At 36.5% G+C, this 12261-nt stretch overlaps 1 protein-coding gene across 1 annotated transcript in view; it reads left to right on the top strand.

Annotated features, from left to right (window-relative positions):
* The window catches only part of LOC149278223 (SH3 domain-containing YSC84-like protein 1), a 55364-nt gene that overhangs the window by 8402 nt on the left and 34701 nt on the right, over positions 1-12261 (top strand). Inside the window, exons 2-4 of the mRNA XM_089502170.1 lie at positions 1694-1804; positions 2747-2860; positions 4296-4360. Coding sequence (XP_089358296.1) covers positions 1694-1804; positions 2747-2860; positions 4296-4360 — 290 coding nt within the window. The remainder of the gene's footprint in view (positions 1-1693; positions 1805-2746; positions 2861-4295; positions 4361-12261) is intronic.

Raw genomic sequence — 12261 nt, 5'->3', positions numbered from 1 at the left:
TTTGCAAACCTGAGCCGTGTTGCGATGTTTTTTTTGGGGAGAAGAGGCTTTCTCCTGGCAACCCTTCCTAACACACCATACTTCTTCAGCCTTGTTCTGATTGTATTGTCATGAACCTTAACATTTTGCATGCTAAGGCCTGTAGAGATGTAACTCTTAGGGTTTTGCAATTTCTCTGAGCATTGCACGATCTGACCTTGGGGTGAACTTGCTGGGACATCCACTCCTGGGAAGATTGGCAACTGTCTTGAATGTTTTCCGCTTTTGAATAAAGTTTCTCACTGTAGAACGATGGACTTTTAAATTGTTTGGATATGGCCTTATAACCCTTCTTAGATTGATTGGCAACAACAATGACCTCTCTAAGATTATTGCTAATGTCTCTCCTTTGCACACCTGAATGTTCCAGACCAGCAGCATGCTAAACGTGTGGCTTTTATAGAGGTGGTCACACTTGCTGATGGTCAATTAATCAAGGAAATTTGATCCTGCTACTTAGCATCTTAACTCCTATGGAAGCAGTAAAGGTGTACATTGTTTTTCATGCATGGCTTTTCCACTTTCATTTTATTTTTGTTAAATAAATCATGACATTGTGTAATGTCATGTGGTTTTCACCTGAGCCTGTATTTACCTCATTTTAGACCTGCTAAGGAACACACAATATTATATTTTGATATGTAAAACTATAGTATTCAAAGAGGGTGTACTTTATTTTTCACACCACTGTATCTAATGCCTCCAAAAGGGGGAAATCAGAAGCCCTAACAGTACTGCTGTCCCTTCCATAATAAGAATGGGGACAATTACAGACAGCTGCTGCAAGTAAAACACTGAAACAAATGAGTTTCATCACTTTTCGTAATTTAGTTAAATCTGCACCAGTAATACTCTTGACTGTCTGCAAACCCGTTTACAGAGATAGGAGGAAAGTGAAGAAATCTCAGCTTTAGCACTGTACTTCCCTGCAGTGCAGGGCCCCTCAGCGCCTAAACAGCCTTTCCTAGCAGTATGCGATAGAGAGCCAACACAGATCACTTAGAAATAAACAAGAAACTATCCCAGATTATGTGTGACTGAAAATATTTTCCATTCTATACAAGATTATCCAGAGGTAAGCCTCTGTTCTTTCACCCAGCAGGATAAATCACTTGTTGAAGGTATATTTAGCATTAAAGTTCATGAATGGATTTTAGGTTCTGCAAATAACTTTAAAGACCAATTCAATTGAACCTATATACATATCTATATATATATAATATATATATATATATAATATAAATTTACTTATCATGTATTCCGGGCCGGCGCCACCTGTAGGCAAAGTAGGCGCCCGCCTAGGTCGGGTCAGCCAGTTTGGGGGGGGGGCTTGTGGGGGTGGAGCCAGGGGGCGGCAAAATTATGTTTTGCCTAGGGTGGCAAAAATCCTTGCACCAGCCCTGCATGTAGTGGTCCAAACCTTTAATAATTGAAAGTGTTAATTAAGAGAGATTGATGGAGAAAGCCTAGTATGGCAGTACTACCTTTGTTACCGCTCCAGCCTTCTGTGCTACACCTAAAGATTTTGTACTGTAACGTGTATATATTAAATCTAGTTTTGCTTACTGCAGCACCATTAGTAGTTAGTGAATATTCAAAAATGAATGCCATGGATGAATTTGTCACTTTTAAGTGTAATACCTTGTATTTACAGTGAATAATCCAATTCCTTCAAACTTGAAATCCGAAGCTAAAAAAGCAGCAAACATTTTGAGGGAATTTACAGAAATAAGTTCTCGCACTGGACCGGATAAAATTATTCCTGGTACGTATGGTGACCTTTTTTTTTTATACCAGATAATGCACGTTTTGAGACAGAGCCACAAAATATCCATTAGATTATGTGTTAATATATTGTGGTGTTCCCGTTTTTCTAACTGCTCAATTCAACTATTTGATCATCTGTATAATGATCAGGTTTTTGTTTGTTTGGGGCTACTTGAGATTTTAGATATGGTTTATTGTAGAAGATTTGTAATTGTATGAGAAGTATCTTGTCTGTTTTCCAAATCACTCTTGTCTCTAGGGATCATTCTATGAAACTCATACAAGCTTCCGTGTAATGTTTTACTGGAAAGCTTGAGCACTATGACTCAAAAACATTAACTTTTTCGTTAGCTAATGATATGTGTTTTATACGGGGAAAGCACTTTCTTTATTGGGGAAGTATGAACCAAACAATTACAACCTATAATTTTTTTTTACTTTTTTTATTTTATTTTTTTTTTATCTTTCTCTGAATTTTTCATTTTTCGTTGTGTTGATATATAACATGTTCATGGGGTATGTACAGCTCAAGTACAGGGACAGTCCGCGCACAACGACAATGCTATAGGTAGCCAAGAGAGCTTCACCAGAAAGGATCAATATAGACTTATGGGGGGGTAAATACATTTTGAACCAAGGATACCCACAACCATGGCATTCTGAGGCAGAGCTTCTATGTCTGTCTCTATATTATCTTCACTTTTTGGTTCAGCTGTATGTATTTCATATTGAGTAAATCTATGAGCAATGTGTTCTCATGTTTGCCCTTTTTCTTCCTAGTAAACATTGTGTGCTGCATAAATAGGATTCCAAAAGAAAACCCTACTTGTCCTAAACAAAAAATCAAGCAAACGATATATGTGGATAACCTAAATACAAACAAAGTGCTAAAATGGTTTGATCCTCAAAAGTGTAATGTTTCTTTGCTTTCCTCCTACAGCTCATGTTATAGCAAAAGCACAAGGTCTTGCGGTTTTATCTGTGATAAAAGCTGGCTTTTTAGTATCTGCCCGAGGAGGAAGTGGTATAGTTCTTGCTCGACTCCCTACTGGACGTAAGTTTTGTGTTCATCAGATGTGTTCACTACTCCTTTTTTAAAACTTTAATATACATTCCTCTTTACAGGGGGTGTCTGGGAATTTAGCTTGGCCCTTGTGCTAGTAATGCGAACTTACTGGAACTCTGGAGCTGGACCTCCCATAATTATTACATTTTTGCTTACTGAAATGTTTCACATGATTACTCACCTACCCACAATCCAATTATTTTGACCAAGAAGCCTCCTGGAGATCAGAACACTTTATTTGCTGATGCCAAAAATGATGTCCATACACATTATTTTCAGCAATCCACAGCTTCACTTGCAGGCGTTCTGAAGTCAGGGCAGGATAGTTGCATCTCCATTTAATTGAAGTCCAGTTGGACTTCTGAAGCTTCTGGAGAGCTTTGAACACACAATGTAAATATGTTTTGAAGCATTTAATGTGTACTATTATTCATTTATACCATATGTGATACTCTTGAAGCAGGTCAAATTCGAATCTCTTTTCATATGCAGATTGTTTGATCAGTTGCTTTTGTGTCTTGTAGACAATTGATGAACCAAACTACATTTGAAACTATTCAGCATACAATTTAATGCATCTAGAAAAGGGTTTCCCAGCATAGAAATAGTTATAAAATCTACTGGTGCTGAAGCACATGCACTCCACTCTACATGTCTACTGTGTGTTAAACCTCCGAGCATTTTATTAACTGTGTATCACTCTCATATACAATTGGCTGGTGCTATAAAGGATGAGCTGAAACAGATTAACGTGTATGTATGTGATCACTGGATGATGGGCACCCTGAATGCCTATGCAATTGTTTTATGCTGTGCGAAGTAAAACATCAGCATCGCCCACGGATCAAAGCAATGCAGAATCTGTCATTGCTAGCACATCACTTGCATATGTTGTTGTTGGCAGATGTCAGTTGTAAACCGTGTCCATACTGCAGCCAACTTAACTAAAGGTTAAATAAATTGATGGCTAGGAACAGGTGTTTTATCCATATTACCTTCCACAATGCACACATTTGAAATAAAAATCATAAATCACTAAATGAGAGGAATCGAGTTCTCATTCCTCTCGTACCTGTATGTCAATTGTTGTATTGTCAAACCTTGTACAGCGCTGCGGAATCTGTCGGCGCTTGAGAAATAAAGAATAATAATAATAATAATATGGTTGTATAGACAAACAACCTTAGTGGTAATGATATTCTATGGCAAAATATAGAGCCTATGTGAATAGGAGATTGTTAGAATCTGCATTTAAAACACTAATAGTTTGAAAACCCCATATATCATATACCGGTGTGTGTGTGTGTGTGTGTGTATATATATATATATGATATGATATGATATATGAATCTGATATTGAGGTTGAGAAAATACAGCAATCTTATTATAAGTTTGAGACATGTATACTCTTTTTCCATTTTAGAATGGTCTGCTCCTTCTGCCATTGGTGTAGCCGGCCTAGGTGGTGGATTTGAAGTCGGAATTGAAGTAAGTGTTGTGGGGAAGGTGTTCTTAGTTTAGTTGTTGCAAAATAATTATTTTTTAATGTGCTTGCTAAGAGCAATAACAATTACAGTGGTATAGCCTATTATTTTGACTGTGTGGGTGCAGTAACATTTGATTAGTATTGCTGATAACTGTTACCTTCAAATGCTTTGAAAATGTCTCCACGCTCTACAACTGATTCATACGCTGAGGTGGACTGTAAGCAATGAGGCAGGTGTCTTTCCCTACCATTGTCTCTGGTTTCCAGTCAATGAGGAATTTAGTTATTTGGCTTCCAGCTTTCCTCTGTTGTACTAAGGTGCCAAGTAAGTAAGGACCAAATCGAAGTTAAGGACAGTCAAAGGTCGGTACAGACGACATATAAGAGCTATTCGGCCCATCTAGTCTACTTATTTTCCTGATGTAAAGATTTAGACATTTTGCTTTATGTCTATCCCGTGCATATTTAGATTAGTGTATTAGCCACTTCTGTTGGAATGATTTTCAATTTAACTACCACCATCTCAGTCAAGTAAAAGCTTTTAAAATTTCTAGTTCTTTTTTCATTTCTCCTTCTTTAAAATAAACTTCTCTCCTTTAGTTTTTTTATACTCCTTTTATGTATTTAAATGTTTATATCACATCCAAACCATATGTGTTGATATTGTTTGGTATTTCCTAATAATACAAATATATACCGTATTTGCTAGATTATAAGACGAGGTTTTTTCCAGAAAAATACCCCTCGTCTTATAATCGGGGTCGTCTTATAATCAGACCTCAAATAGGTCTGACTATGAGACTAAAATCCAGATCCCCTGCAGTGATGCAGGGGACCTGGATCCTCCTGTGTATGCCCCCCCCCCCCACTTACTGGTGCCTCCAGAAATGCCTTATGCCCCCCCATTTAACACCCCCCCTCCTCCAAACTTACCGGTGCTTCTGAGTCCCCGGTGCTTAGTCCGGGCAGCGTGTAGAGCTCTACGCGATTTGCATAGAGCAGAAGTTGTCTATGCGAATCGCGTAGAGATCTACACGCTGCCTGGACTAAGCACCGGGGGACTCAGAAGCACCGGTAAGTTTGGAGGAGGGAGGGGGGGGTGTTAAATGGGGGGGCATAAGGCATTTCTGGAGGCAGAGTGCTCTGTGAAATGCCTTTTAACTCCCTTAATGCCACTCTGCCTCCAGAAATGCCTTTTAACCCTTTATACGCCACTCTGCCTCCTGAAATGCCTTATACCTCCCTATATGCCACTCTGCCCCATAATATGCCTTTTAACCCCCTAAATGCCAGAGTGGCATATAGGGGTATAAGGCATTTCTGGAGGCAGAGTGGCACATAGGGGGTCAAAAGGCATATCATGGGGAACAGTGGCATATAGAGGGTTAAAAGGTGTATCATGGGGCACAGTGGCATTTAGAGGGTTAAAAGGCATATCATGGGGCACAGTGGCATATATGGGGTATAAGGCATTTCTGGGGCAGAGTGGCAAGCCTGGGGGCAGATGTGCATAACTGGGGGGTCAGGTTGTAAAAAATAAATAAATAAAAAAAAAAAAAAAAAGGAAATAAAAAATATTTTTCTCAATCGTAGCTTTTATTAACAAACAATTGTTCACATAGTTTACATGAAATAACATTTACTGGTAAAACCTTTTTCCTATAGGGTCGTTTTATATTCAGGCTTTTTCTTTTTTTCCTAAATTAATATTCAGATTTTGGAGGGTCGTCTTATAATCAGGGTCGTCTTATAATCGAGCAAATACGGTATTATATTGCCCCGTTTAAGACAAATTGTGCAAGGTGATTTTTACATGGACATAAAAACTAGCTGTGTCCCCAATATGGAGTTCGAACCCTGAGATTAAGAGTGTCATGCTCTACAGATTGAGCTAGCTGGGCTTGCATATTTTTGGGGAGTCGCTAAAACTGGAGAATCAAATAAATTATTCCCAGAACTCAGGAATCTTAATAGTTTGACAAGTGACAATGGCATTATAAATGGCAATTAACAGTGTGTGTATGTACACTTCATTTTAATTATCAACCACATAATACCCTGTCATATAAGCATGCTGTTGGGATCATAAGTTTAGATTGGAAACCAAACTGGAGGCAAGAGTGATGACGGCGATCTGACAAGAATGTTGATAAAACAGGTGAGGGCCTGATACCCCTAACCTAGAAGGATCCAAGCTGACAAGTAGATTTAAAGATACAAGCAGGGGTGATATGTTTTAGCAATCTTGTACAGGAAAAAAAGTATTATTATTATTTGGCATGGGGATATTGCTGTGCTTATAAACTCAATACCACAAAGAGAGCGTAGCTGTATTTAACATTTGTAAGATTAACCATGTTTATATAAATTCAAACGTCGGCAATATTATTCTTTGCAGCGGACCCTTTTTACATTTTACTCGGTAAAGAATTGTCTTTTAGGGCAGTTCTGGGGTTTAACAAATCAAATGAAAAACTGTCGATTATTATGACGCATTGTTTTACCAATAAAATATACATTCAACTTTAATTATTTCTAATTGCTCTATTAAAAGCTGTGTTCTTGTGTAACTTGAATGTGTTGGCTTATGCACTTTACTGGCTTTTGATGTAGACAGACATATAATTTGATGTTGCATAATAGTAATTTGGCCCTGTGTATTGATCCTGGGCACCTACAATGTAGCATTTATAGATGAGCACAAATATCTGCTGCCGTGTAAGAATTTTTATGTGCTCGTGAACGTTGAAGACAATTTTTATCTCATTCAGATTTTACCCTAATAAGAACAACATTCGCAAACTTTCAAAGAAAGTGACATTTCTGACGTTACTATGAAAATGTAAAACCGTTTCTTGAATGTAATTCAAATTTACATATAGCCAGGCTCTCTCCTGTAATACACGGGTATACATGCAAGACACAGATGTGCTTCTCCCAATGCAAATCTCTCTGTAATGATGTTAGCTGATTTTCTGATACCTGTCTCACAAGTCTGTGATCACGTAATGAAACGCCGAGTGGGACTGATTAGAGGAAATCTTTTTCGAGGAACATTAGACAGCTGTCCAGCTGAGTAACGTGTTAAGAACATCTGTTCCAGTTGTCTAGATCAACGCATTCTACTTTCTGAATGACCCACTGCTACAGAAAACATTTCTATTTTGAAATGTTGCTTACAATAATAAATTTGTCACTTGCCACCTTATTTAGTGTAACAGCAATTTTCTGTTATCTTTCCGGATGTGTTTTATGAGCATCACCATAAATTATGTTCTTTCCTCACTTGCTGCTCTCCTTTCTATCATTCTGTTCAATTTCCTATATTACTGCTTTCAATAGTAACGTGGGACTCTTCTTCACCAAGTCTGATTATCCAGATTTTGAGGGCCATCCAAACGTGTCTTTTTTGTTCTTTTAATAGCAAGAAAGGACTACTAACGTAGTATTGATACTTGTAGTGATGCATTTAAGTGCTCTGTATGTGTCCTCACACTGTAGTGTTACCTGTACAGGTTGCATCTTTGTACAGTTGAAATAAATATGTTATAATGGTGGTTGCTATTAGTTAAATTTTCTGCCAGATATTCATAAACTTATTTTCCTCATAACCCATTAACAGACCACTGAGATCTATTCACAAAATGGAGTTATGAAGAGCGTGTATGGGAGAGTTGTAGTTTCAACTACCTCGCTTTACTATCGATTAAGAATTGCCAACACTTGAAGGTGTCTACAGCAAGAGCGACTGAGCGAGTTCCACATAATGCATCTCAATTAGTGAGAGGAATTATATGTGGCCTGCCAATGTCTTTCTGCAGTAGTAGCTCACTTGGGTTGGCTCTTTTTATGTATGGTGAAGTCAAACAGTTGAAACTACAACCTTGTGGGTTGTCATGTCAATGTCCTCTTTAGTAAATAGGCCGTATTGTCATTAGATTTCAGGTGGTGTCTTTGGATTTCAGAAGCTAAGTATCTGTCCTCTGCATTAATAGATGCCTATGGCCCCACCCTACTAATAGATGTCATTTATACTGTGGGGTCTATTCACTATTATTGAAAGGCCAACCCTAGCAGGTTTTTTCTGTCAGAGGGACTAAGATGACCCTACATAATTCATGGTTCAATTGGTGGGGTAACATTCTAGAAAATTCAGTTAACTATTTTGTCTTACAAAAGACTCTTACCAGAGTCGGCCTTTCATAATGAATACTAAAGTTTTGTTTTTTTTCCAGATTAAACTGCACTTAACCTGCAAAGTACCACTTAAATGAATAAAGCCCTGTGAGCTTTCTAAGCAAACTGACCAGTATACCTTTCAAAATAAAAAATACTAATTTGCTTCTTTAAATTGCATAACGTATTTCAATCGGGGAGGGGGGGGGGAATCCTAGGGTCATCGTTTCCAGCTACATATGTGTGACTTCATATAAACATTACAGAAATTCTGATAAGCATCCAGGACAACCCAATATCTGGTGTTATTGTGACTTTAATGGCTGATTTGGACGGCAAGCTAAGGAAATACACTTATGCCAATATGGACGTGTGTAAGACTTGCCTATAAGGACACAAGGTATGCCATTTTTTTATTTGTATGTCACCTATATACATGTTTCAATTTAATTAGGGGTCATCAGTGCAGTGCAAGTGAAACTGGCAACTTTCATATATTCAGAATGCAAGACACATTAATTTGTTTTAAATAGCACGCTTTTTGTACAGTGCTTGATAAATGTGTGCTAAAGAACTTATGATTTAGTACTTTTTTTTACATAAATGTGGCATAGCAGTGTGGCTGTTAAAACATATCCACCATTAAAGTCATGTTCTACATTGATGGGCACTGCCTATCTTATAAGCTGGTGCAGACTTGAATTGTGAAAAAAGTATGTTGCTAATATGCCTCAGGATAAAAAGGCTGACACCTATGCTACAACATGTTTTAATATTTTTAGTGAAGTGAGATAAATATAATGGTTTAGTGTCATATTTTGGCAAATGATCTCATGTTAAGGTTAAACACATTGTGACTTCAAAAACCATCACTTGGTTAACGCTTTAAGGGTCCTAAATCAAAATCAATTAAATGGGTGGGGCGGCAATCAAATCAATCCATGGATCAAATCCGCTGATCAGAAAAAGAGGTTTAGATGACCCAAAACAAGAAAAATGTAAAAAAAAAAATGATTTAAAGCATACAAAATGCCAGTCGGTCAACAAAAAAGTGAACAATCACAAACTTAATCATGCAGAAATAGAGCTTCTTCCAGAACTGCACATCAGATATGTAACAACGCATGTTTTGCTACACACGTTATTAACTATTTTTTATACAACTTAATACAACAAAATAAAATGCACATACTGCACAAGTGCGTAAGAATTCCTGCACCTTTGCCATAAAAAAAAAAGAGAGAATAATAAATTGTAACAAAGTAATCAGTGACTCAATGCCCAGGGCACACATTCAGGTAACATGCTTATTATTCATCCACACTTTGGCGCATGTAGATCTGGACCTCCTCATATCTTTTACATTTATAGCAAAGTGTGCATCTGATTTAGGTCTCTGAATCCAAAACTATTCTTTATTCACCTGCTTTAAAACTACTTAAGTTTTTAAGGCATCTATGAATCAAGCCCATAGGCCCACAAATTTGCTTATTTTGGGTTAGGGCATAAATTACTAAAAGAGAAAATTGTTGGAGATGTCCTTACTAAAAATAAATAACTAACAATTAGATAATTGTGCATGTGTTGTTGCACCTAAAGGATTATTAGTTTGTTGACCATTTTGCATTATATCACAAAAAGAAATCCAAGGAATAAAAAAAAGAAAACTAAAATGTTTCTCTTTGAATTAATCCGATGTTCAAGACAATGGTTTAAAAGAGCGTATCTTTATTCTTCTTTGCCCATGTCAGTGTTTCAACATTATGGTTAGAGGGGCTGTGCTGGGAATTAGGTATTAACCTAACAGAATTTTTCTCTTTCTGATGAAGTATTTGAGCCCGGATTTACCAAGAAATCCATTTAAATTTTCACAGAAATGGGAAAGATCAAATGCTCTTTTCTTTCCAAAAAGCCAAAAGGTCACTGTTAGGTGGTTGCTTTAAATAATCACTCCTTTCACTTCAAAGTGTCGGCATTGTTGAAGTTGCATCGGATTAATTCACTTATGATAAGCTTTCTTTCTCTTTGAGGGTTACGTACTTTTTTTTAAACAGAATGTCCAAGAGGTTACATTTTGCAGATTCTCGTTCTTGTTCTTAAGGAAGATTAAGTTAAAGTTTGAAAACATGATGATTGTTTTTCTTCTTCCTCCTCATAATTTGCAGTTTATTAATTTGAAGGTATTCGTGGAACCTAAAATAAAATATTCCAAATACTTGACGTCATTCCCTTGTTTTTTCTGACAATAAGTTGTTTGATGGATGGATCCACAAGTGACTCCATGAATTTTTGTTTTACTTAAACTGTTGAATCAGTTAATATAGCTGTTTAAGGTTCCCCGCAAAACTCTGTTCTACCAGGCAAGGTCAGATTTCTCTAAGGACAGTTTTGCAAGGTATAATGAGACTAATGCTGACCGCTTTTTCCGAAACAAATTATGGAAGTTTTATGGTCAGCAGACATCAGTGTGTGTCAACATATTATACGATGATCAACAGAAATAAATGTTTTCACAGTGATCCCTGACAAAATTAGGTCTTCATTAAGGTGTTCTATAGATACAGTATAAGTTTATAGTTTATCTAATAGTCTTCGTGGTTTTAAAGGGGGGAGACTTTAAGCGAGATGGCCTCGTAAAAGCAACCTAGATACCATCAAGCTGGACAGGTACAGGCAGTGTTTTATTCTGCTAGGGGGTGGGCATCTACTACTAGTAAACTTATCAATATTTCTAAGTCGAACTGTTTATTTTATTTAATTGATATAAGGGCATTGATTATCTTGTAATTTCTAATGGAGAAGAGCATTTCAGTAGAGGCCCCATTTTCATTAAATATGTTTGTCTCTTATTATAATGGAAATTTTACACAATCAGCATTTTTTATTATAGCCCCATGGAAACGTCAAAGAAATCGATGGCTTGATGATTACCTATGAAGTCTCTAACATGATATATATATATATATATAGATATATATATATATATATATATATATATATATATATATATATATATATATACTTCTTTGGAGCACAGCCCATATCAGTTGTAATAAAATGGCAGTGGAATGTGTCTTAAATAATGGGGTTAGGCTGATTTTATAACCTTTGTTCACTTTAAAACTGAGCCCACACAAGCACCCTGTCAAAATATGTCAATGATAATATCCCAAAAATATAATTAATATGACATCCAATTAAATAATAATTCAAAACACGAGGCATGACAGAAGTGTATATACTGGCACAAGATGAGAACATTATATTCGAAAATATTACAGAGGGAATGTTTAGACGGAAAACTTGTGGAAAAACAACTTAGTTGTATTTACTGTAATAAAATATGTATAGTGTCTCCCTGAAGCGATATTCTTCTATTACATAAATGTTCTAGTGTGCCAGATACGGCTGTGGCAGATTATGGAGTAGGTCGATTGAGAGCTGTTTTAGCAAATTAGAAATATACAAATTATTTTAATATCAGAACATTACTTTAATAGAAATATGTAAATAGCCATATAAGCAGTATCAACAGTTCCATTCTATTGCATCATGTTTTCTGGGGTTTTTTTGCATATTGGATTTGCATCTATATTACTAAACTAATGTATTTAATTGTAATTTATGAACAAAACTGAGCAAAAAAAAATAAAAAATAGTAGTCCCATACAGCCCTGCCAATGAAGAATACATATTGGTGTACTTTGTAAGGTATTTAAAGGGACAC

The sequence above is a fragment of the Sceloporus occidentalis genome, unplaced genomic scaffold (genome assembly GCF_023333645.1).
Source record: "Sceloporus occidentalis isolate IW3139 unplaced genomic scaffold, rSceOcc1.0.p SCAF_197, whole genome shotgun sequence".
Classification (NCBI taxonomy): domain Eukaryota; kingdom Metazoa; phylum Chordata; class Lepidosauria; order Squamata; family Phrynosomatidae; genus Sceloporus; species Sceloporus occidentalis.
This window is presented reverse-complemented; position numbering and strand designations above follow the sequence as displayed.